This window comes from Nerophis ophidion, unplaced genomic scaffold (genome assembly GCF_033978795.1).
Source record: "Nerophis ophidion isolate RoL-2023_Sa unplaced genomic scaffold, RoL_Noph_v1.0 HiC_scaffold_289, whole genome shotgun sequence".
Classification (NCBI taxonomy): Eukaryota; Metazoa; Chordata; class Actinopteri; order Syngnathiformes; family Syngnathidae; genus Nerophis; species Nerophis ophidion.
The window spans coordinates 32,031-54,739 of record NW_026907211.1 but is presented as its reverse complement, the minus strand read 5'-3'; the positions used below and the strand labels follow the sequence as shown (position 1 = coordinate 54,739).

Sequence of the window (22,709 nt, the reverse complement as noted above, 5' to 3'; positions counted from 1 at the left end):
CAAGTCACTTTAGTTCTCGCAGCTCGCTGCCTCCTTCATTCACGCACCAGCCGAGTGATCCACCGCTGAGAGTTGTCTCACCTTTGCTTTTGTCTGTTGCCACGTCCTCGAGTTGGCTTTAGAAGGTTTTGGCACGTCGCCCAGGGGTGCTCTTGCCTCCACCTGTGAGCGGGCGTAGACGGAAGACAGCTGGAAAAGTGTAAGCCTGTTTAGGACTTTGTGCTAACAGTCATGGACTACTTCACAAGATGTGTGCAGGCCTACACAACAAAGAACAAAGCAGCTAAGGCTGTTGCTGACGAGCTTCATATTTTGTGCACCTCTGGGTTTGTTTGGGTTTCTATGGCAACCACCTGCCTCTGCTCAGTGGGGGGCAGGCTCACCTGCAGTCTGCCACTAATCAGACAGCTTTTTATTCACCTTGATGCCACGCTCAGTCTGCCTTCCTTGTTGGCAAATGTAAAGGTTGTGAGTTGAATCAACACAACACAACTTGTGTGCACACAAACTAACAATGAGCAAGCACATCAACACAACTTGTGTGCACACAAACTAACAATGAGCAAGCACATCAACACAACTTGTGTGCACACAAACTAACAATGAGCAAGCACATCAACACAACTTGTGTGCACACAAACTAACAATGAGCACGTCAGTCATGAGGTGTGAAAGCCAGCATATCTTCACAACATTGTTGATATGAAAAATGATTTATTGCACAAAGTCTGACAAGCGCTCAGAAAGTAGAAGGAAAAAAAAGGTCTGATTGTCAGAGAAAATTCATGCTGTTGACCTTTGACCTTAAGAATCGGTCCATGTGATGACATCATCACACTTGGTGTCCAAATCGAAAACATGATGACATCATACTGGGTGTCCACGTAGTAGACGTGATGACATCATCCTACTGGTGTCCATGTAGTCCATGTGATGACATCATCCTACTGGTGTCCATGTAGTCCATGTGATGACATCATCCTACTTGGTGTCCATATCCTAAATGTGATGACATCATCCTACTGGGCGTCCACGTAGTCTACATGATGACATCATCCTACTGGTGGTCCACGCAGTCTACATGATGACATCATCCTACTGGTGGTCCACACAGTCTACATGATGTCATCATCCTACTGGGCGTCCACGTAGTCTACATGATGACATCATCCTACTGGTGGTCCACGTAGTCTACATGATGTCATCATCCTACTGGTGGTCCACGCAGTCTACATGATGTCATCATCCTACTGGTGGTCCACACAGTCTACATGATGTCATCATCCTACTGGTGGTCTACATGATGACATCATCCTACTGGTGGTCTACATGATGACATCCTACTGGTGGTCCACGCAGTCTACATGATGACATCATCCTACTGGTGGTCCACGCAGTCTACATGATGTCATCATCCTACTGGTGGTCCACGCAGTCTACATGATGTCATCATCCTACTGGTGGTCCACGCAGTCTACATGATGTCATCATCCTACTGGTGGTCCACACAGTCTACATGATGTCATCATCCTACTGGTGGTCTACATGATGACATCATCCTACTGGTGGTCTACATGATGACATCATCCTACTGGTGGTCCACGCAGTCTACATGATGACATCATCCTACTGGTGGTCCACGCAGTCTACATGATGTCATCATCCTACTGGTGGTCCACGCAGTCTACATGATGACATCATCCTACTGGTGGTCTACATGATGTCATCATCCTACTGGTGGTCCACGCAGTCTACATGATGACATCATCCTACTGGTGGTCCACGCAGTCTACATGATGTCATCATCCTACTGGTGGTCCACGCAGTCTACATGATGTCATCATCCTACTGGTGGTCCACGCAGTCTACATGATGTCATCATCCTACTGGTGGTCCACGTAGTCTACATGATGTCATCATCCTACTGGTGGTCCACACAGTCTACATGATGTCATCATCCTACTGGTGGTCCACGCAGTCCACGTGATGACATCATCCTACTGGTGGTCCACGCAGTCTACATGATGACATCATCCTACTGGTGGTCCACACAGTCTACATGATGTCATCATCCTACTGGTGGTCCACACAGTCTACATGATGTCATCATCCTACTGGTGGTCTACATGATGACATCATCCTACTGGTGGTCTACATGATGACATCATCCTACTGGTGGTCCACGCAGTCTACATGATGACATCATCCTACTGGTGGTCCACGCAGTCTACATGATGTCATCATCCTACTGGTGGTCCACGCAGTCTACATGATGACATCATCCTACTGGTGGTCCACGCAGTCTACATGATGTCATCATCCTACTGGTGGTCCACGCAGTCTACATGATGTCATCATCCTACTGGTGGTCTACATGATGACATCATCCTACTGGTGGTCCACGCAGTCTACATGATGTCATCATCCTACTGGTGGTCTACATGATGACATCATCCTACTGGTGGTCTACATGATGTCATCATCCTACTGGTGGTCCACGCAGTCTACATGATGACATCATCCTACTGGTGGTCCACGCAGTCTACATGATGTCATCATCCTACTGGTGGTCCACGCAGTCTACATGATGTCATCATCCTACTGGTGGTCTACATGATGACATCATCCTACTGGTGGTCTACATGATGTCATCATCCTACTGGTGGTCCACGCAGTCTACATGATGACATCATCCTACTGGTGGTCCACGCAGTCTACATGATGACATCATCCTACTGGTGGTCCACGCAGTCTACATGATGTCATCATCCTACTGGTGGTCCACGCAGTCTACATGATGTCATCATCCTACTGGTGGTCCACGCAGTCTACATGATGTCATCATCCTACTGGTGGTCCACGTAGTCTACATGATGTCATCATCCTACTGGTGGTCCACGTAGTCTACATGATGACATCATCCTACTGGTGGTCCACGTAGTCTACATGATGACATCATCCTACTGGTGGTCCACGCAGTCTACATGATGTCATCATCCTACTGGTGGTCTACATGATGACATCATCCTACTGGTGGTCTACATGATGTCATCATCCTACTGGTGGTCCACGCAGTCTACATGATGACATCATCCTACTGGTGGTCCACGCAGTCTACATGATGTCATCATCCTACTGGTGGTCCACGCAGTCTACATGATGTCATCATCCTACTGGTGGTCTACATGATGACATCATCCTACTGGTGGTCTACATGATGTCATCATCCTACTGGTGGTCCACGCAGTCTACATGATGACATCATCCTACTGGTGGTCCACGCAGTCTACATGATGACATCATCCTACTGGTGGTCCACGCAGTCTACATGATGGCATCATCCTACTGGTGGTCCACGCAGTCTACATGATGTCATCATCCTACTGGTGGTCCACGCAGTCTACATGATGTCATCATCCTACTGGTGGTCCACGTAGTCTACATGATGTCATCATCCTACTGGTGGTCCACACAGTCTACATGATGTCATCATCCTACTGGTGGTCCACGCAGTCTACATGATGTCATCATCCTACTGGTGGTCCACGCAGTCTACATGATGACATCATCCTACTGGTGGTCTACATGATGACATCATCCTACTGGTGGTCCACGCAGTCTACATGATGACATCATCCTACTGGTGGTCCACGCAGTCTACATGATGTCATCATCCTACTGGTGGTCCACGCAGTCTACATGATGTCATCATCCTACTGGTGGTCCACGCAGTCTACATGATGACATCATCCTACTGGTGGTCCACGCAGTCTACATGATGACATCATCCTACTGGTGGTCCACGCAGTCTACATGTCATCATCATCCTACTGGTGGTCCACGCAGTCTACATGATGACATCATCCTACTGGTGGTCCACGCAGTCTACATGATGACCTCATCCTACTGGTGGTCCACGCAGTCTACATGATGACATCATCCTACTGGTGGTCCACGCAGTCTACATGATGTCATCATCCTACTGGTGGTCCACGTGATGACATCATCCTACTAGGTGTCCATGTAGTCCACGTGATGACATCATCCTACGTAGTCGACGTGATGACGTCATCGTGCTACTGGTGGTCCATGTAGTAGACGTTGACCAGGTGGCGGTTGAGGTGGCGGCGGTACTCGGCCTCCAGGGGGAAGTGGCGGTCACAGAAGATGCACATGTGACTCTTGAGCTGGGTGGGGGAGGGGACCTCCTGGGTGGGGGTGTCGGGGTCGTTGTTGGCGGCGTTGCTGTTGAGGCCAGAGTCCACGCTGCCTTCCGAGGCGCAGTCGCTGATGTCGCTGGCTCCTTCGTGGCTGCTGTGGACACCTTCGTCGTCTTCGGCTTCGGCCATTTTGTCCGGTGGCGGCGAGGAAAGGGGGAGGTCTTGAGTGTGGTGTGGCGTGGTGCTCGCCTCACATGTGGTCTTGACGGAGCTCTCCTGTACCTTTGGCGGGGGGCACTTCCTGGTGGAGCTCCTGGTCCTCTTGGCGGACTCCTCGCTCACCTGCTCCCTGGAAGCGGACTTGCTGCCGGGTCTGAGCCGCCGGGCTTTGGGGGCGGGCCCGCTGGAGGACCCCGCCCCTCTCTTCCTGCCCTTCTCTCTCTTCTGAAGACGCTCCTGGTGGACCAGAGTCTGAGCGGGTTCCTCTGCTCTGGCTCCTCTAGGCTTCTCGGCTCCTCCCCCTTTGGTCTGCACACGGTGGCCATCTTGAGGCGGGTCAGGTGGTCCGTCAGCTGCTGCCTTCTTGGCTCTTCTCTTGGTCTTGGTGGCGCTCACATCCTGCTGGTTCTCCTTGGTCTTCTTTGCTCTGCCGTCCCACTTGTCGGTCTTGGCCACCTTACCTTGCCTGGGAGCTTCCTTGGGTTCTTGCCCTTGGTCCGAGGACAGATTGACAAAGTCTGAGGGTTTGTGCTCCCGGTCAGGCTCCTCCTCGTCCTCCTCCTGGTCCACCTTGGTGGAGGACTGCTGTTTCTTGACGGGGTCTGAGGATTTGTGCTCCTGGTCAGGCTCCTCCTCGTGGTCCACCTTGTTGGAGGACTGCTGTTTCTTGACAGGGTCTGAGGATTTGTGCTCCTGGTCAGGCTCCTCCTCGTCCTCCTCCTGGTCCACCTTGGTGGAGGACTGCTGTTTCTTCAGGCGCAGTTTGACCTTGGAGACGTCCAGCGTGACCTGGCAGCCCGCATGGCGAGACTTGATGTGGTACTGCAGGTTGCACTTCTTGGAGGCGGCGTACTTGCAGAGCGGGCAGAGGAACTGGCGAGGGTTGAGGTGGAGCTCCACGTGCTTCTTGAAGTTGCTTCGGTCAGCAGTTTTGTAGTCGCAGTAAGGACACACCAGGGGCTTGGGGCCGTTGTGGACCTGCCGGGCGTGCCGGGTCACCTCGTGCTGATTGGCCGCCAGGTAGTCGCAGCTCTCACACTTGAAGGGTCGCTCACCTGCACACACACACACACACACACACACACACACACACACACACACACACACACTGTTAGCAATGCCTACTGACAACTACACTAAATTGTGTGTGTACACTACAAGTACACTATGTGTGTGTACACTACAAGTACACTATGTGTGTGTACACTACAAGTACACTATGTGTGTGTACACTACAAGTACACTATGTGTGTGTACACTACAAGTACACTATGTGTGTGTACACTACAAGTACACTATGTGTGTACACTACAAGTACACTGTGTGTGTACACTACAAGTACACTATGTGTGTACACTACAAGTACACTGTGTGTGTACACTACAAGTACACTATGTGTGTACACTACAAGTACACTGTGTGTGTACACTACAAGTACACTATGTGTGTACACTACAAGTACACTGTGTGCACACTACAAGTACACTATGTGTGTGTACACTACAAGTACACTGTGTGTGTACACTACAAGTACACTATGTGTGTGTACACTACAAGTACACTATGTGTGTGTACACTACAAGTACACTATGTGTGTGTACACTACAAGTACACTGTGTGTGTACACTACAAGTACACTATGTGTGTGTACACTACAAGTACACTATGTGTGTGTACACTACAAGTACACTATGTGTGTCAAGTACTACCTAATACATTTGCGCAGTGGTCAAGCTGGCTGTTCTCAATGGGTACTAAAGCTGTTCTCAATGGGTACTAGGTGCTGTTCTCAATGGGTACTAAAGCTGTTCTCAATGGGTACTAGGTGCTGTTCTCAATGGGTACTAAAGCTGTTCTCAATGGGTACTAGGTGCTGTTCTCAATGGGTACTAAAGCTGTTCTCAATGGGTACTAGGTGCTGTTCTCAATGGGTACTAAAGCTGTTCTCAATGGGTACTAGGCGCTGTTCTCAATGGATACCAGAGCTCTTCTCAATGGGTACCAGAGCTGTTCTGAATATAACTAGGCGCTGTTCTCAATGAGTACTAGGCGCTGTTCTCAATGGATACCAGAGCTCTTCTCAATGGGTACCAGAGCTGTTCTGAATATAACTAGGCGCTGTTCTCAATGAGTACTAGGTGCTGTTCTCAATGGATACCAGAAATGTTCTGAATGGGTACCAGAGCTGTTCTCAATGGGTACTAGAGCTGTTCTCAATGGGTACTAGGCGCTGCTCTTAATGAGTACTAGGTGATGTTCTCAATGGATACCAGAACGGTTTTGAATGGATACTAGCACTGTTCTCAATGGATACCGGAACTGTTCTGAATGGGTACCAGAGCTGTTCTCAATGGGTACTAGAGCTGTTCTCAATGGGTACTAGGCGCTGCTCTTAATGAGTACTAGGTGATGTTCTCAATGGATACCAGAACGGTTTTGAATGGATACCAGCACTGTTCTCAATGGATACCGGAACTGTTCTGAATGGGTACCAGAGCTGTTCTCAATGGGCACTAGAGCTGTTCTGAATGGGTACCAGACACCATTCAGCCTTTTCCAAAGCAACAGTTCCCTGTGCTTGTGTTGTTTGGGATGTATGAAGTGTTGAAATGCCAAACGTTGCTCCAGAGTTCCTGGAGGTCATGATCAAGTGTGAAAGATGTTAGGAAACAACTAGAAAAAGGGAGCAGATTTTAGTGATCACCTGGATAAAGGTTAGTTTGATATTCTTTGAAAGTTTATTATTTCCTATTTAAGTATTATCTGGATACTAGGGGTGTGGGAAAAAAAATCGATTCGAATACGTTGTGCGATTCAGAATCAATTCTCATTTTTAATTTTGTTTCATCAATCCAACAAACCACTACACAACAACACCATAATCCAATTCCAAAAGCAAAGCTGAGCCAGCAACACTCAGAACCCCAATAAACAGAACAATTGAGAGGAGACACAAACACCACACAGAACAAACCAAAAGTAATGAAACAAAAATGAATATTATCAACAGTATCAATATTAGTTATAATTTCAGCATAGCAGTGATCAAAAATCCCTCATTGACATTATCATTAGACATTTATACAAATAATCAAAAAGAACAATAGTGTCACAGTGGCTTACACTTGCATGGCATCTCATAAGCTGGACAACACACTGTGTCCAATGTTTGCACAAAGATAAAATAAGTCAGATTTTTGCTTCCTTTAATAGTTCAAACAAATTTACATTCTTGCAATCAGGTGATAAAATATTGTCCTTTACAATTAGAAAAGCATTTTTTTTTTTAAATCTACTACTCTGCTAGCATGTCAGCAGACTGGGGTAGATCCTGCTGAAATCTATGTATTGAATGAATACACAATCCTTTTGAATCGGAAAAATATCGTTTTTGAATCGAGAATCGCGTTGAATCGAAAAAAATCGATATATGATCGAATTGCGACCCCAAGAAATGATATTGAATCGAATTGTGGGACACCCAAAGACTCACAGCCCTACTGGATACCATTTGTATTTCTTAGTTTGCTACATTTCTTCAGAATCACCACACAGAGAGAGAGAGAGAACACTATTGACAAGTCATGCAGTGATAAATGATGCTTGGAGCACTGCTGGCTGTACAACAGCACTGTGGGCTTAGTTGAGCTGCGCTGCCTTTCACTTGTGGGAAGAAGTCACATGACACAATCATAATGACAAGTGTTGTTACACAACCATATGTTACTACACATGACACAATCATAATGACAAGTGTTGTTACACAACCATATGTTACTACACATGACACAATCATAATGACAAGTGTTGTTACACAACCATATGTTACTACACATGACACAATCATAATGACAAGTGTTGTTACACAACCATATGTTACTACACATGACACAATCATAATGACAAGTGTTGTTACACAACCATATGTTACTACACATGACACAATCAGGATTATAATAATGATGAACTCCATGACTGCCCTTTGATTAACTCCGTGACTGCCCTTTGATGAACTCCATGACTGCCCTTTGATTAACTCCGTGACTGCCCTTTGATGAACTCCATGACTGCCCTTTGATTAACTCCGTGACTGCCCTTTGATTAACTCCGTGACTGCCCTTTGATTAACTCCGTGACTGCCCTTTGATTAACTCCGTGACTGCCCTTTGATTAACTCCGTGACTGCCCTTTGATTAACTCCGTGACTGCCCTTTGATTAACTCCGTGACTGCCCTTTGATTAACTCCGTGACTGCCCTTTGATTAACTCCGTGACTGCCCTTTGATTAACTCCTTGACTGCCCTTTGATTAACTCCGTGACTGCCATTTGATTAACTCCGTGACTGCCCTTTGATTAACTCCGTGACTGCCCTTTGATTAACACCGTGACTGCCCTTTGATTAACTCTGTGACTGCCCTTTGATTAACTCCGTGACTGCCCTTTGATTAACTCCGTGACTGCCCTTTGATTAACTCCGTGACTGCCCTTTGATTAACTCCGTGACTGCCCTTTGATTAACTCCGTGACTGCCCTTTGATTAACTCCGTGACTGCCCTTTGATTAATTCCATGACTTCCCTTTGATTAACTCTGTGACTGCCCTTTGATTAACTCCGTGACTGCCCTTTGATTAACTCCATGACTTCCCTTTGATTAACTCCGTGACTGCCCTTTGATTAACTCCATGACTGCCCTTTGATTAACTCCGTGACTGCCCTTTGATTAACTCCGTGACTGCCCTTTGATTAACTCCGTGACTGCCCTTTGATTAACTCCGTGACTGCCCTTTGATTAACTCCATGACTGCCCTTTGATTAACTCCATGACTGCCCTTTGATTAATTCCATGACTTCCCTTTGATTAATTCCATGACTTCCCTTTGATTAACTCTGTGACTGCCCTTTGATTAACTCCATGACTTCCCTTTGATTAACTCCGTGACTGCCCTTTGATTAACTCCATGACTGCCCTTTGATTAACTCCGTGACTGCCCTTTGATTAACTCCGTGACTGCCCTTTGATTAACTCCGTGACTGCCCTTTGATTAACTCCATGACTGCCCTTTGATTAACTCCGTGACTGCCCTTTGCCCTTTGATTAACTCCATGACTGCCCTTTGATTAACTCCATGACTGCCCTTTGATTAACTCCGTGACTGCCCTTTGATTAACTCAGTGACTGCCCTTTGATTTACTCCGTGACTGCCCTTTGATTAACTCCGTGACTGCCCTTTGCCCTTTGATTAACTCCATGACTGCCCTTTGATTAACTCCATGACTGCCCTTTGATTAACTCCATGACTGCCCTTTGATTAACTCCGTGACTGCCCTTTGCCCTTTGATTAACTCCGTGACTGCCCTTTGATTAACTCTGTGACTTCCCTTTGATTAACTCCATGACTGCCCTTTGATTAACTCCATGACTGCCCTTTGATTAACTCCGTGACTGCCCTTTGATTAACACCATGACTTCCCTTTGATTAACTCCGTGACTGCCCTTTGATTAACTCCATGACTGCCCTTTGATTAACTCCATGACTGCCCTTTGATTAACTCCGTGACAGCCCTTTGATTAACTCCGTGACTGCCCTTTGATTAACTCCATGACTGCCCTTTGATTAACTCCATGACTGCCCTTTGATTAATTCCATGACTTCCCTTTGATTAACTCCATGACTGCCCTTTGATTAACTCCATGACTGCCCTTTGATTAATTCCATGACTTCCCTTTGATTAACTCTGTGACTGCCCTTTGATTAACTCCATGACTTCCCTTTGATTAACTCCGTGACTGCCCTTTGATTAACTCCGTGACTGCCCTTTGATTAACTCCGTGACTGCCCTTTGATTAACTCCGTGACTGCCCTTTGATTAACTCCGTGACTGCCCTTTGATTAACTCCGTGACTGCCCTTTGATTAACTCCGTGACTGCCCTTTGATTAACTCCGTGACTGCCCTTTGATTAACTCCGTGACTGCCCTTTGATTAACTCCATGACTGCCCTTTGATTAATTCCATGACTTCCCTTTGATTAACTCCACTACTGGCACCAGCTTGCTAGCTAGAAAAGTAAAGGCAGTGGTTGAAATGTGAACTTGAGCCATCTTTAGTGACAAACAATACATGGCAAACACTGCATATATCATGTGTGTGATATTACTGTACATGTACAGTGTGACATACACTGCATATGTCATCTGTGTGTGTGTATTACTGTACATGTAGAGTATAGGAAACACTGCAAATGTCTTGTGTGTTTGTATGAAGCGATACTGTACATGTAGAGTATAGGAAACACTGCATATGTCATGAGAGAAGAGCACCCAGAAAGAAGTGATAAAATTGTTTACCGTGTCTCTCCTCCATGGAGTGCATGAGTGAAGAAAGACAAGTCAACAATTGGAAGTATTGTGCTGTGACTGACCTGAGTGAGTCCTCATGTGTCTGGTCAGGTGGGTCTTCTGGGAGCTGGAGTACTGGCAGAACGGGCACTGGAAAGGGCGCACACCTAGAAGGCCACAGCAGGGTAGCATGCAGGAATGAGGCGCGCCACAGAGCAGGTTAGCATGCAGCAATGAGGCGCACCTGTGTGTGTGCGGATGTGCTGGATGTAGTTGCTCTTGCGGTCTGAGTAGTAGGAACACTGAGTGCAGGTGTGCAGCTTGCTGGGGAAATGGTTCCTCAGGTGTTTCCTCCAGTGGTACTGACTGATGGTGCTGTATGCACACAAGGTGCACTTGAACACCCTGCAGACACAAGTGTTAGAAGATGTCTTGGTGACAAACAAGATGGTAGTGAGTGAGGGTGCACTTGAACACCCTGCAGACACAAGTGTTAGAAGATGTCTTGGTGACAAACAAGATGGTAGTGAGTGAAGGTGCACTTGAACACCCTGCAGACACAAGTGTTAGAAGATGTCTTGGTGACAAACAAGATAGTAGTGAGTGAGGGTGCACTTGAACACCCTGCAGACACAAGTGTTAGAAGATGTCTTGGTGACAAACAAGATGGTAGTGAGTGAGGGTGCACTTGAACACCCTGCAGACACAAGTGTTAGAAGATGTCTTGGTGACAAACAAGATGGTAGTGAGTGAGGGTGCACTTGAACACCCTGCAGACACAAGTGTTAGAAGATGTCTTGGTGACAAACAAGATAGTAGTGAGTGAGGGTGCACTTGAACACCCTGCAGACACAAGTGTTAGAAGATGTCTTGGTGACAAACAAGATGGTAGTGAGTGAGGGTGCACTTGAACACCCTGCAGACACAAGTGTTAGAAGATGTCTTGGTGACAAACAAGATGGTAGTGAGTGAGGGTGCACTTGAACACCCTGCAGACACAAGTGTTAGAAGATGTCTTGGTGACAAACAAGATAGTAGTGAGTGAGGGTGCACTTGAACACCCTGCAGACACAAGTGTTAGAAGATGTCTTGGTGACAAACAAGATGGTAGTGAGTGAGGGTGCACTTGAACACCCTGCAGACACAAGTGTTAGAAGATGTCTTGGTGACAAACAAGATAGTAGTGAGTGAAGGTGCACTTGAACACCCTGCAGACACAAGTGTTAGAAGATGTCTTGGTGACAAACAAGATAGTAGTGAGTGAAGGTGCACTTGAACACCCTGCAGACACAAGTGTTAGAAGATGTCTTGGTGACAAACAAGATGGTAGTGAGTGAGGGTGCACTTGAACACCCTGCAGACACAAGTGTTAGAAGATGTCTTGGTGACAAACAAGATAGTAGTGAGTGAAGGTGCACTTGAACACCCTGCAGACACAAGTGTTAGAAGATGTCTTGGTGACAAACAAGATGGTAGTGAGTGAGGGTGCACTTGAACACCCTGCAGACACAAGTGTTAGAAGATGTCTTGGTGACAAACAAGATGGTAGTGAGTGAGGGTGCACTTGAACACCCTGCAGACACAAGTGTTAGAAGATGTCTTGGTGACAAACAAGATGGTAGTGAGTGAGGGTGCACTTGAACACCCTGCAGACACAAGTGTTAGAAGATGTCTTGGTGACAAACAAGATAGTAGTGAGTGAGGGTGCACTTGAACACCCTGCAGACACAAGTGTTAGAAGATGTCTTGGTGACAAACAAGATGGTAGTGAGTGAGGGTGCACTTGAACACCCTGCAGACACAAGTGTTAGAAGATGTCTTGGTGACAAACAAGATAGTAGTGAGTGAAGGTGCACTTGAACACCCTGCAGACACAAGTGTTAGAAGATGTCTTGGTGACAAACAAGATAGTAGTGAGTGAAGGTGCACTTGAACACCCTGCAGACACAAGTGTTAGAAGATGTCTTGGTGACAAACAAGATGGTAGTGAGTGAGGGTGCACTTGAACACCCTCCAGACACAAGTGTTAGAAGATGTCTTGGTGACAAACAAGATGGTAGTGAGTGAGGGTGCACTTGAACACCCTGCAGACACAAGTGTTAGAAGATGTCTTGGTGACAAACAAGATAGTAGTGAGTGAAGGTGCACTTGAACACCCTGCAGACACAAGTGTTAGAAGATGTCTTGGTGACAAACAAGATGGTAGTGAGTGAGGGTGCACTTGAACACCCTGCAGACACAAGTGTTAGAAGATGTCTTGGTGACAAACAAGATGGTAGTGAGTGAGGGTGCACTTGAACACCCTGCAGACACAAGTGTTAGAAGATGTCTTGGTGACAAACAAGATGGTAGTGAGTGAGGGTGCACTTGAACACCCTGCAGACACAAGTGTTAGAAGATGTCTTGGTGACAAACAAGATGGTAGTGAGTGAGGGTGCACTTGAACACCCTGCAGACACAAGTGTTAGAAGATGTCTTGGTGACAAACAAGATAGTAGTGAGTGAGGGTGCACTTGAACACCCTGCAGACACAAGTGTTAGAAGATGTCTTGGTGACAAACAAGATGGTAGTGAGTGAGGGTGCACTTGAACACCCTGCAGACACAAGTGTTAGAAGATGTCTTGGTGACAAACAAGATGGTAGTGAGTGAGGGTGCACTTGAACACCCTGCAGACACAAGTGTTAGAAGATGTCTTGGTGACAAACAAGATGGTAGTGAGTGAGGGTGCACTTGAACACCCTGCAGACACAAGTGTTAGAAGATGTCTTGGTGACAAACAAGATGGTAGTGAGTGAGGGTGCACTTGAACACCCTGCAGACACAAGTGTTAGAAGATGTCTTGGTGACAAACAAGATAGTAGTGAGTGAGGGTGCACTTGAACACCCTGCAGACACAAGTGTTAGAAGATGTCTTGGTGACAAACAAGATAGTAGTGAGTGAAGGTGCACTTGAACACCCTGCAGACACAAGTGTTAGAAGATGTCTTGGTGACAAACAAGATGGTAGTGAGTGAGGGTGCACTTGAACACCCTGCAGACACAAGTGTTAGAAGATGTCTTGGTGACAAACAAGATGGTAGTGAGTGAGGGTGCACTTGAACACCCTGCAGACACAAGTGTTAGAAGATGTCTTGGTGACAAACAAGATGGTAGTGAGTGAGGGTGCACTTGAACACCCTGCAGACACAAGTGTTAGAAGATGTCTTGGTGACAAACAAGATGGTAGTGAGTGAGGGTGCACTTGAACACCCTGCAGACACAAGTGTTAGAAGATGTCTTGGTGACAAACAAGATAGTAGTGAGTGAGGGTGCACTTGAACACCCTGCAGACACAAGTGTTAGAAGATGTCTTGGTGACAAACAAGATAGTAGTGAGTGAGGGTGCACTTGAACACCCTGCAGACACAAGTGTTAGAAGATGTCTTGGTGACAAACAAGATGGTAGTGAGTGAGGGTGCACTTGAACACCCTGCAGACACAAGTGTTAGAAGATGTCTTGGTGACAAACAAGATAGTAGTGAGTGAGGGTGCACTTGAACACCCTGCAGACACAAGTGTTAGAAGATGTCTTGGTGACAAACAAGATAGTAGTGAGTGAAGGTGCACTTGAACACCCTGCAGACACAAGTGTTAGAAGATGTCTTGGTGACAAACAAGATGGTAGTGAGTGAGGGTGCACTTGAACACCCTGCAGACACAAGTGTTAGAAGATGTCTTGGTGACAAACAAGATGGTAGTGAGTGAGGGTGCACTTGAACACCCTGCAGACACAAGTGTTAGAAGATGTCTTGGTGACAAACAAGATGGTAGTGAGTGAGGGTGCACTTGAACACCCTGCAGACACAAGTGTTAGAAGATGTCTTGGTGACAAACAAGATGGTAGTGAGTGAGGGTGCACTTGAACACCCTGCAGACACAAGTGTTAGAAGATGTCTTGGTGACAAACAAGATGGTAGTGAGTGAGGGTGCACTTGAACACCCTGCAGACACAAGTGTTAGAAGATGTCTTGGTGACAAACAAGATAGTAGTGAGTGAGGGTGCACTTGAACACCCTGCAGACACAAGTGTTAGAAGATGTCTTGGTGACAAACAAGATAGTAGTGAGTGAGGGTGCACTTGAACACCCTGCAGACACAAGTGTTAGAAGATGTCTTGGTGACAAACAAGATGGTAGTGAGTGAGGGTGCACTTGAACACCCTGCAGACACAAGTGTTAGAAGATGTCTTGGTGACAAACAAGATAGTAGTGAGTGAGGGTGCACTTGAACACCCTGCAGACACAAGTGTTAGAAGATGTCTTGGTGACAAACAAGATAGTAGTGAGTGAAGGTGCACTTGAACACCCTGCAGACACAAGTGTTAGAAGATGTCTTGGTGACAAACAAGATGGTAGTGAGTGAGGGTGCACTTGAACACCCTGCAGACACAAGTGTTAGAAGATGTCTTGGTGACAAACAAGATGGTAGTGAGTGAGGGTGCACTTGAACACCCTGCAGACACAAGTGTTAGAAGATGTCTTGGTGACAAACAAGATGGTAGTGAGTGAGGGTGCACTTGAACACCCTGCAGACACAAGTGTTAGAAGATGTCTTGGTGACAAACAAGATGGTAGTGAGTGAGGGTGCACTTGAACACCCTGCAGACACAAGTGTTAGAAGATGTCTTGGTGACAAACAAGATAGTAGTGAGTGAGGGTGCACTTGAACACCCTGCAGACACAAGTGTTAGAAGATGTCTTGGTGACAAACAAGATGGTAGTGAGTGAGGGTGCACTTGAACACCCTGCAGACACAAGTGTTAGAAGATGTCTTGGTGACAAACAAGATAGTAGTGAGTGAAGGTGCACTTGAACACCCTGCAGACACAAGTGTTAGAAGATGTCTTGGTGACAAACAAGATAGTAGTGAGTGAGGGTGCACTTGAACACCCTGCAGACACAAGTGTTAGAAGATGTCTTGGTGACAAACAAGATGGTAGTGAGTGAGGGTGCACTTGAACACCCTGCAGACACAAGTGTTAGAAGATGTCTTGGTGACAAACAAGATGGTAGTGAGTGAGGGTGCACTTGAACACCCTGCAGACACAAGTGTTAGAAGATGTCTTGGTGACAAACAAGATGGTAGTGAGTGAGGGTGCACTTGAACACCCTGCAGACACAAGTGTTAGAAGATGTCTTGGTGACAAACAAGATAGTAGTGAGTGAAGGTGCACTTGAACACCCTGCAGACACAAGTGTTAGAAGATGTCTTGGTGACAAACAAGATGGTAGTGAGTGAGGGTGCACTTGAACACCCTGCAGACACAAGTGTTAGAAGATGTCTTGGTGACAAACAAGATGGTAGTGAGTGAGGGTGCACTTGAACACCCTGCAGACACAAGTGTTAGAAGATGTCTTGGTGACAAACAAGATGGTAGTGAGTGAGGGTGCACTTGAACACCCTGCAGACACAAGTGTTAGAAGATGTCTTGGTGACAAACAAGATAGTAGTGAGTGAAGGTGCACTTGAACACCCTGCAGACACAAGTGTTAGAAGATGTCTTGGTGACAAACAAGATGGTAGTGAGTGAGGGTGCACTTGAACACCCTGCAGACACAAGTGTTAGAAGATGTCTTGGTGACAAACAAGATAGTAGTGAGTGAGGGTGCACTTGAACACCCTGCAGACACAAGTGTTAGAAGATGTCTTGGTGACAAACAAGATGGTAGTGAGTGAGGGTGCACTTGAACACCCTGCAGACACAAGTGTCATGGAGGCCTTCACACCTGTGGTCGTCGCCCTCCTTGGTGTGGTGTTTCAGGTGTGCCACGTAGTGGTCCAGGCGGTTGGTGTTGTAGCCGCAGCGTTCGCAGCAAATCAAGCCTTTGCTCTCAGCGCTGGGCTCCTCCTCCTCCTCGTCCTCCTCGCCGGACGCCAACTGACCTTGGCCTGCTTCCGCCTGTTGACCTTTGCTCCGCCCCTTCACCCGGTTTATCACCATCATCTTCTTGCTGGCATGTGTTCTCAGGTGTTCCACAAACTCCTCCTCGTTCTCAGCTTGGAACTGACAGGGTTTACAGTGAAGAGGCTTCTTCTTCTTCACAGCCTCTGACAGGACCCGCCCAGGGGGCCCGTCTTTGGCTTTGGGGTCCGCCTGGGCTTTGGGTCTTTCAGAGTCTTGGGACAAGTCCTTGTCCTCTTGGCCATCATTTATTCCTGGCACAGCACAAAGGCCCACAGTCTCGGAGTAGTCCACACTGCAGACCTCACCGGGGTTTTGGTTGTCGTAAGTGTACCTGGGAAAAGTGGGCGGAGCATGTCAGCACTTGTCAAGGTGACCGCATGGGTAGACTGGACGCCACACTAGCTACCTGATGACGTTGTCATCCTCGCTGTCTGAGTAGCTGCAGCCCACCGTCATCAGCTCCATCATCTCCTTCTCGTCCGCCACGCTGCCCTCGCCGTAACCCTCCACCGCCACGTTGGCCAGCATCACCAGTTGAGGGGCGGCAGAGTTTCTGTCCAACTCACCCAGGTTCTGATGGCCGTCCATCATGGAGACGCCAACAGGAAAAGCCTCCATGGAGAACATGGAGGATGTGGCCATGTTGACTTCCTGCTGGGACAACAGCATGGACCTTACATCTCACATAGGTCGCCTCCTTTTCAAACTCACACTTCTTCTGCCTCGCTCACACCACCTTTACTCACACTCTTTACTCAAATTGTTTACTCATAGTGTTTACTTACAAAGTGTTTACTGTTTACTCATAGTGTTTACTTACAGAGTGTTTACTCATAGTGTTTACTGTTTACTCATAGTTTACTTAAAGTGTTTACTCTTTACTCAGTGTTTACACAGTGTTTACTCATAGTGTTTACTGTTTACTCATAGTGTTTACTTAAAGAGTGTTTACTCTTTACTCAGTGTTTACACAGTGTTTACTCATAGGGTTTACTTACAAAGTGTTTATTGTTTACTCATAGTGTTTACTTAAAGAGTGTTTACTCTTTACTCAGTGTTTACACAGTGTTTACTCATAGGGTTTACTTACAAAGTGTTTACTGTTTACTCATAGTGTTTACTTAAAGAGTGTTTACTCTTTACTCAGTGTTTACACAGTGTTTACTCATAGTGTTTACTGTTTACTCATAGTGTTTACTTAAAGAGTGTTTACTCTTTACTCAGTGTTTACACAGTGTTTACTCATAGGGTTTACTTACAAAGTGTTTATTGTTTACTCATAGTGTTTACTTAAAGAGTGTTTACTCTTTACTCAGTGTTTACACAGTGTTTACTCATAGGGTTTACTTACAAAGTGTTTACTGTTTACTCATAGTGTTTACTTAAAGAGTGTTTACTCTTTACTCAGTGTTTACACAGTGTTTACTCATAGTGTTTACTGTTTACTCATAGTGTTTACTTAAAGAGTGTTTACTCTTTACTCAGTGTTTACACAGTGTTTACTCATAGGGTTTACTTACAAAGTGTTTATTGTTTACTCAGTGTTTACTTAAAGAGTGTTTACTCTTTACTCAGTGTTTACACAGTGTTTACTCATAGTGTTTACTGTTTACTCATAGTGTTTACTTAAAGAGTGTTTACTCTTTACTCAGTGTTTACAGTGTTTACTCATAGGGTTTACTAACAAAGTGTTTACTGTTTACTCATAGTGTTTACTTAAAGAGTGTTTACTCTTTACTCAGTGTTTACAGTGTTTACTCATAGGGTTTACTTACAAAGTGTTTACTGTTTACTCATAGTGTTTACTTAAAGAGTGTTTACTCTTTACTCAGTGTTTACACAGTGTTTACTCATAGGGTTTACTTACAAAGTGTTTACTGTTTACTCATAGTGTTTACTTAAAGAGTGTTTACTCTTTACTCAGTGTTTACAGTGTTTACTCATAGGGTTTACTTACAAAGTGTTTACTGTTTACTCATAGTGTTTACTTAAAGAGTGTTTACTGTTTGATCATCGTGTTTACTTAGTGTTTGTTTACTCATAGTGTTTACTGCTTACTCATAGTTTTTAGTGTTTACTCATTGTGCTTACTTATAGTGTTACCTTATGTTACCTGCACCTTATGTAACATGACTGTTTACTAGGGATGTAACGGTATGTGTATTTGTACCGTTTCGGTTCAGTTCGGAGGTGTACTGAACAAGTTCCACACGGACATATTAAGTAGCGTACGGCACGTTGTGTAAACAATGCACACCGAGGCACAACACACGGCATGCTAGCAGCGCCCGGGCTACGATAGACTGACCATACCTCCTCTTTTCACCGGCCATGTCCTCTTTTGTGGGGCTGTCAGGGTGGAGTTTCTTAAATGCCTCAAATGTCCAGCATTTCAAGTTATGGTTGCGTGTATTTTTAATGTACGTTCAGGGTTAAGGAGTTAAAAACAAAACAAATTGTGGGGGGGGGATGGACAGAGACAGAGAGAGCGAGAGAGTTATGATAAACGCACATGCATCGTCAGGCTCTGCTTTTTACACGTACATTTATCACATTTTATTTTTATTACCTATAGCAGGGGTGTCAAAAGTGTGCCCCGGGAGCCATTTGCGGCCCACAGCTAATGTTTTAAAGGCCTATGGCAAATTCTAAAAATACTATTAAAATAAACAAAAACATAACAAAAGTGAAAAAAAAAAGCTTAGAGGCTAAATATAATTTAGAAAAAGTTGCAATGTCAACTAATAAAACAAAGCTGTTTTTTTCTTTCAAACTGTCATTGCTCAAACCATAATATTGAATCAAAATCAATGTTATTATGAATTATTGACCTAACCAAGGTTCCCATTACTTCACATCAAATATTACACTAAGAAAAATATTTTCGGTGGAAGATTTTGCAAATTTGGTAAATAAATAACCAAAAAATTTATATTTTGTTGTTTTCTTACCGTACCGAAAATGAACCGAACCGTGACCTCTGAACCGAGGTACGTACCGAACTGAAATTTTTGTGTATGGTTGCACCCCTACTGTTTACCTTATGTTACCTGCACATTATGTAACATGACTGTTTACCTTATGTTACCTGCACATTATGTAACATGACTGTTTACCTTATGTTACCTGCACATTATGTAACATGACTGTTTACCTTGTTACCTGCACATTATGTAACATGACTGTTTACCTTACGTTGCCTGCACATTATGTAACATGACTGTTTACCTTATGTTGCCTGCACATTATGTAACATGACTGTTTACCTTATGTTACCTGCACATTATGTAACATGACTGTTTACCTTGTTACCTGCACATTATGTAACATGACTGTTTACCTTATGTTACCTGCACATTATGTAACATGATTGTTTACATTATGTTACCTGCACATTATGTAACATGACTGTTTACCTTGTTACCTGCACTTTATGTAACATGACTGTTTAACTTATGTTACCTGCACATTATGTAACATGACTGTTTACCTTATGTTACCTGCACATTATGTAACATGACTGTTTACCTTATGTTACCTGCACATTGTGTAACATGATTGTTTACCTTATGTTACCTGCACATTATGTAACATGACTGTTTACCTTATGTTACCTGCACATTATGTAACATGACTGTTTACCTTATGTTACCTGCACATTATGTAACATGATTGTTTACCTTATGTTACCTGCACATTATGTAACATGACTGTTTACCTTATGTTACCTGCACATTATTTAAGACGACTGTGAAAGCACTCCATCACTATCTGTCCTTTCATCCTGGACAATATTCATGACAAATAGAATTAAAGATGTGCTATTTGGATTTTCACTGTATGAGAAAACTTTTGAAAAATAATTTGACCTTTGCAAGCTTATGATACTATTGGCTAAGTTATATTCATAAATGTAAGTTTCTCAATACCCAACCTCTTTCTGTGCCTTTAAAAAAATAATTCTAACTCTGCTTTAAAATGCTTTCTACTTTTAACAAGTGAAGAGCTGTGAAAGTGATGATGCTGTCTTCCAAATGTGGATTATTTATGCAACTTGCATGAGTCTATGGCTTTAATTTATGTTACACATATACACATACATGCATATATATATATATATATATATATATATGTATTGTATTCTTGATTAGTTGCTTTATTGAGTTTACAACCTCCTGGTGCTGTTTTGTTTTGTACAGTTTCTGTACTTGTTTTGATTGTTATTATTTCTTTGATTGTATGTAAATGTTGAGTATTGAAAACAAAGGTTTAGAAGGTGAAAGATGAAAAACAATAAAGCAGGAGGAGGCCTGTGAGTGAAGCAGTAACAATGGGCGCCATTTTGAAAGCAGCACCAGCACCGTCGACAGCGACACTTTCTGACACTTTGACTACTTTCACACTTTCTGACACGTTCTGCCTTCCAGCCAGCTGACATGGCAAACTTTCTTGCTTTAACGTGGCTGAAATGTGGAAAATAATAAGTTAGTTGTCGCGTGTTGAGTGATGAAGCAGCAGAAACCCTTTGAAGGGAACTAACTTGCTGTCGAGCACGGAGAGGAGAAGCGGACTTGGGAGCAGAGAGGAGGTGATTGGGAGCAGAATGGTGAGCAGAGTGGAGGTGATTACAAGATGTTAGGAGACGTGCTGCCTCCATTTGAAACTTTCTGCTAAGTTGGCGGAAGTGAAGAGCAGCGAGACGACGAGGAGGAGAAGTAAGAGTATTAGGCAAGTGGTGACTAGGAGGACATGAGACAGGTGAGAAACAGGACATGAGAAAGATGAGAAACAGGACATGAGAAAGATGAGAAACAGGACATGAGAAAGATGAGAAACAGGACAGCGACTCGTCGTCCTGCACCGCCGCCATTTTCTCTCAACTCCTGCAAACTTTGCTCCGCCCGCCACTCCGCAGCCGACTAAATGTGTCTTTCAGGCCGACGACCCGCACCCTCAGCCCCGCTACACTCACCTGCACTGCCGCCACCACCTTCTCCGAGGTGCCGCTGAGATTGAGCCAACTTTAAACAGGTCGAGGGCGGCGAAGAAGGAGAGAAAGAAGTCAAAGTTTGCGCACATTCCTGCACACCGCTGACGTCGCCCTCGTGACGTCATCACGCAGCCCCGCCACACACGCCTAACATGTACTTACTGACTTATAATAAACATCTATTATATTCATGTACAACTTATAATAAACAACATCTATTATATTCATGTACAACTTATAATAAACAACATATATTATATTCATGTACAACTTATAATAAACAACATCTATTATATTCATGTACAACTTATAATAAACAACATATATTATATTCATGTACAACTTATAATAAACAACATATATTATAGTCATGTACAACTTATAATAAACAACATATATTATATTCATGTACAACTTATAATAAACAACATATATTATATTCATGTACAACTTATAATAAACAACATATATTATAGTCATGTACAACTTATAATAAACAACATATATTATATTCATGTACAACTTATAATAAACAACATATATTATATTCATGTACAACTTATAATATACAACATATATTATATTCATGTACAACTTATAATAAACAACATATATTATATTCATGTACAACTTATAATAAACAACATATATTATATTCATGTACAACTTATAATAAACAACATATATTATAGTCATGTACAACTTATAATAAACAACATATATTATATTCATGTACAACTTATAATAAACAACATATATTATATTCATGTACAACTTATAATAAACAACATATATTATATTCATGTACAACTTATAATAAACAACATATATTATAGTCATGTACAACTTATAATAAACAACATATATTATAGTCATGTACAACTTATAATAAACAACATATATTATAGTCATGTACAACTTATAATAAACAACATATATTATATTCATGTACAACTTATAATAAACAACATATATTATATTCATGTACAACTTATAATAAACAACATATATTATATTCATGTACAACTTATAATAAACAACATATATTATATT

General features: G+C 44.0%; 1 protein-coding gene across 2 annotated transcripts; it reads right to left on the bottom strand.

Moving 5' to 3' along the window:
• Positions 1–694: 694 nt before the first annotated feature.
• Positions 695–21,773, bottom strand: LOC133547945 (RE1-silencing transcription factor B-like). 2 transcript variants are annotated; one of them, XM_061893411.1, is made up of 6 exons: positions 21,639–21,773; positions 17,073–17,320; positions 16,488–16,997; positions 10,965–11,125; positions 10,804–10,887; positions 695–5,434 (listed from the first exon to the last, which is right to left on the bottom strand). In XM_061893411.1, the coding sequence occupies exons 2-6, from the start codon at positions 17,306–17,308 to the stop codon at positions 4,077–4,079; spliced, it is 2,349 nt and encodes a 782-aa protein (XP_061749395.1). In that variant the 5' UTR covers positions 17,309–17,320; positions 21,639–21,773; the 3' UTR covers positions 695–4,076. The 2 variants fall into 2 exon arrangements, with proteins under 2 accessions (XP_061749395.1, XP_061749394.1); XM_061893410.1 differs by having other exon boundaries at positions 17,073–17,317.
• Between the last annotated feature and the right edge of the window lie 936 nt (positions 21,774–22,709).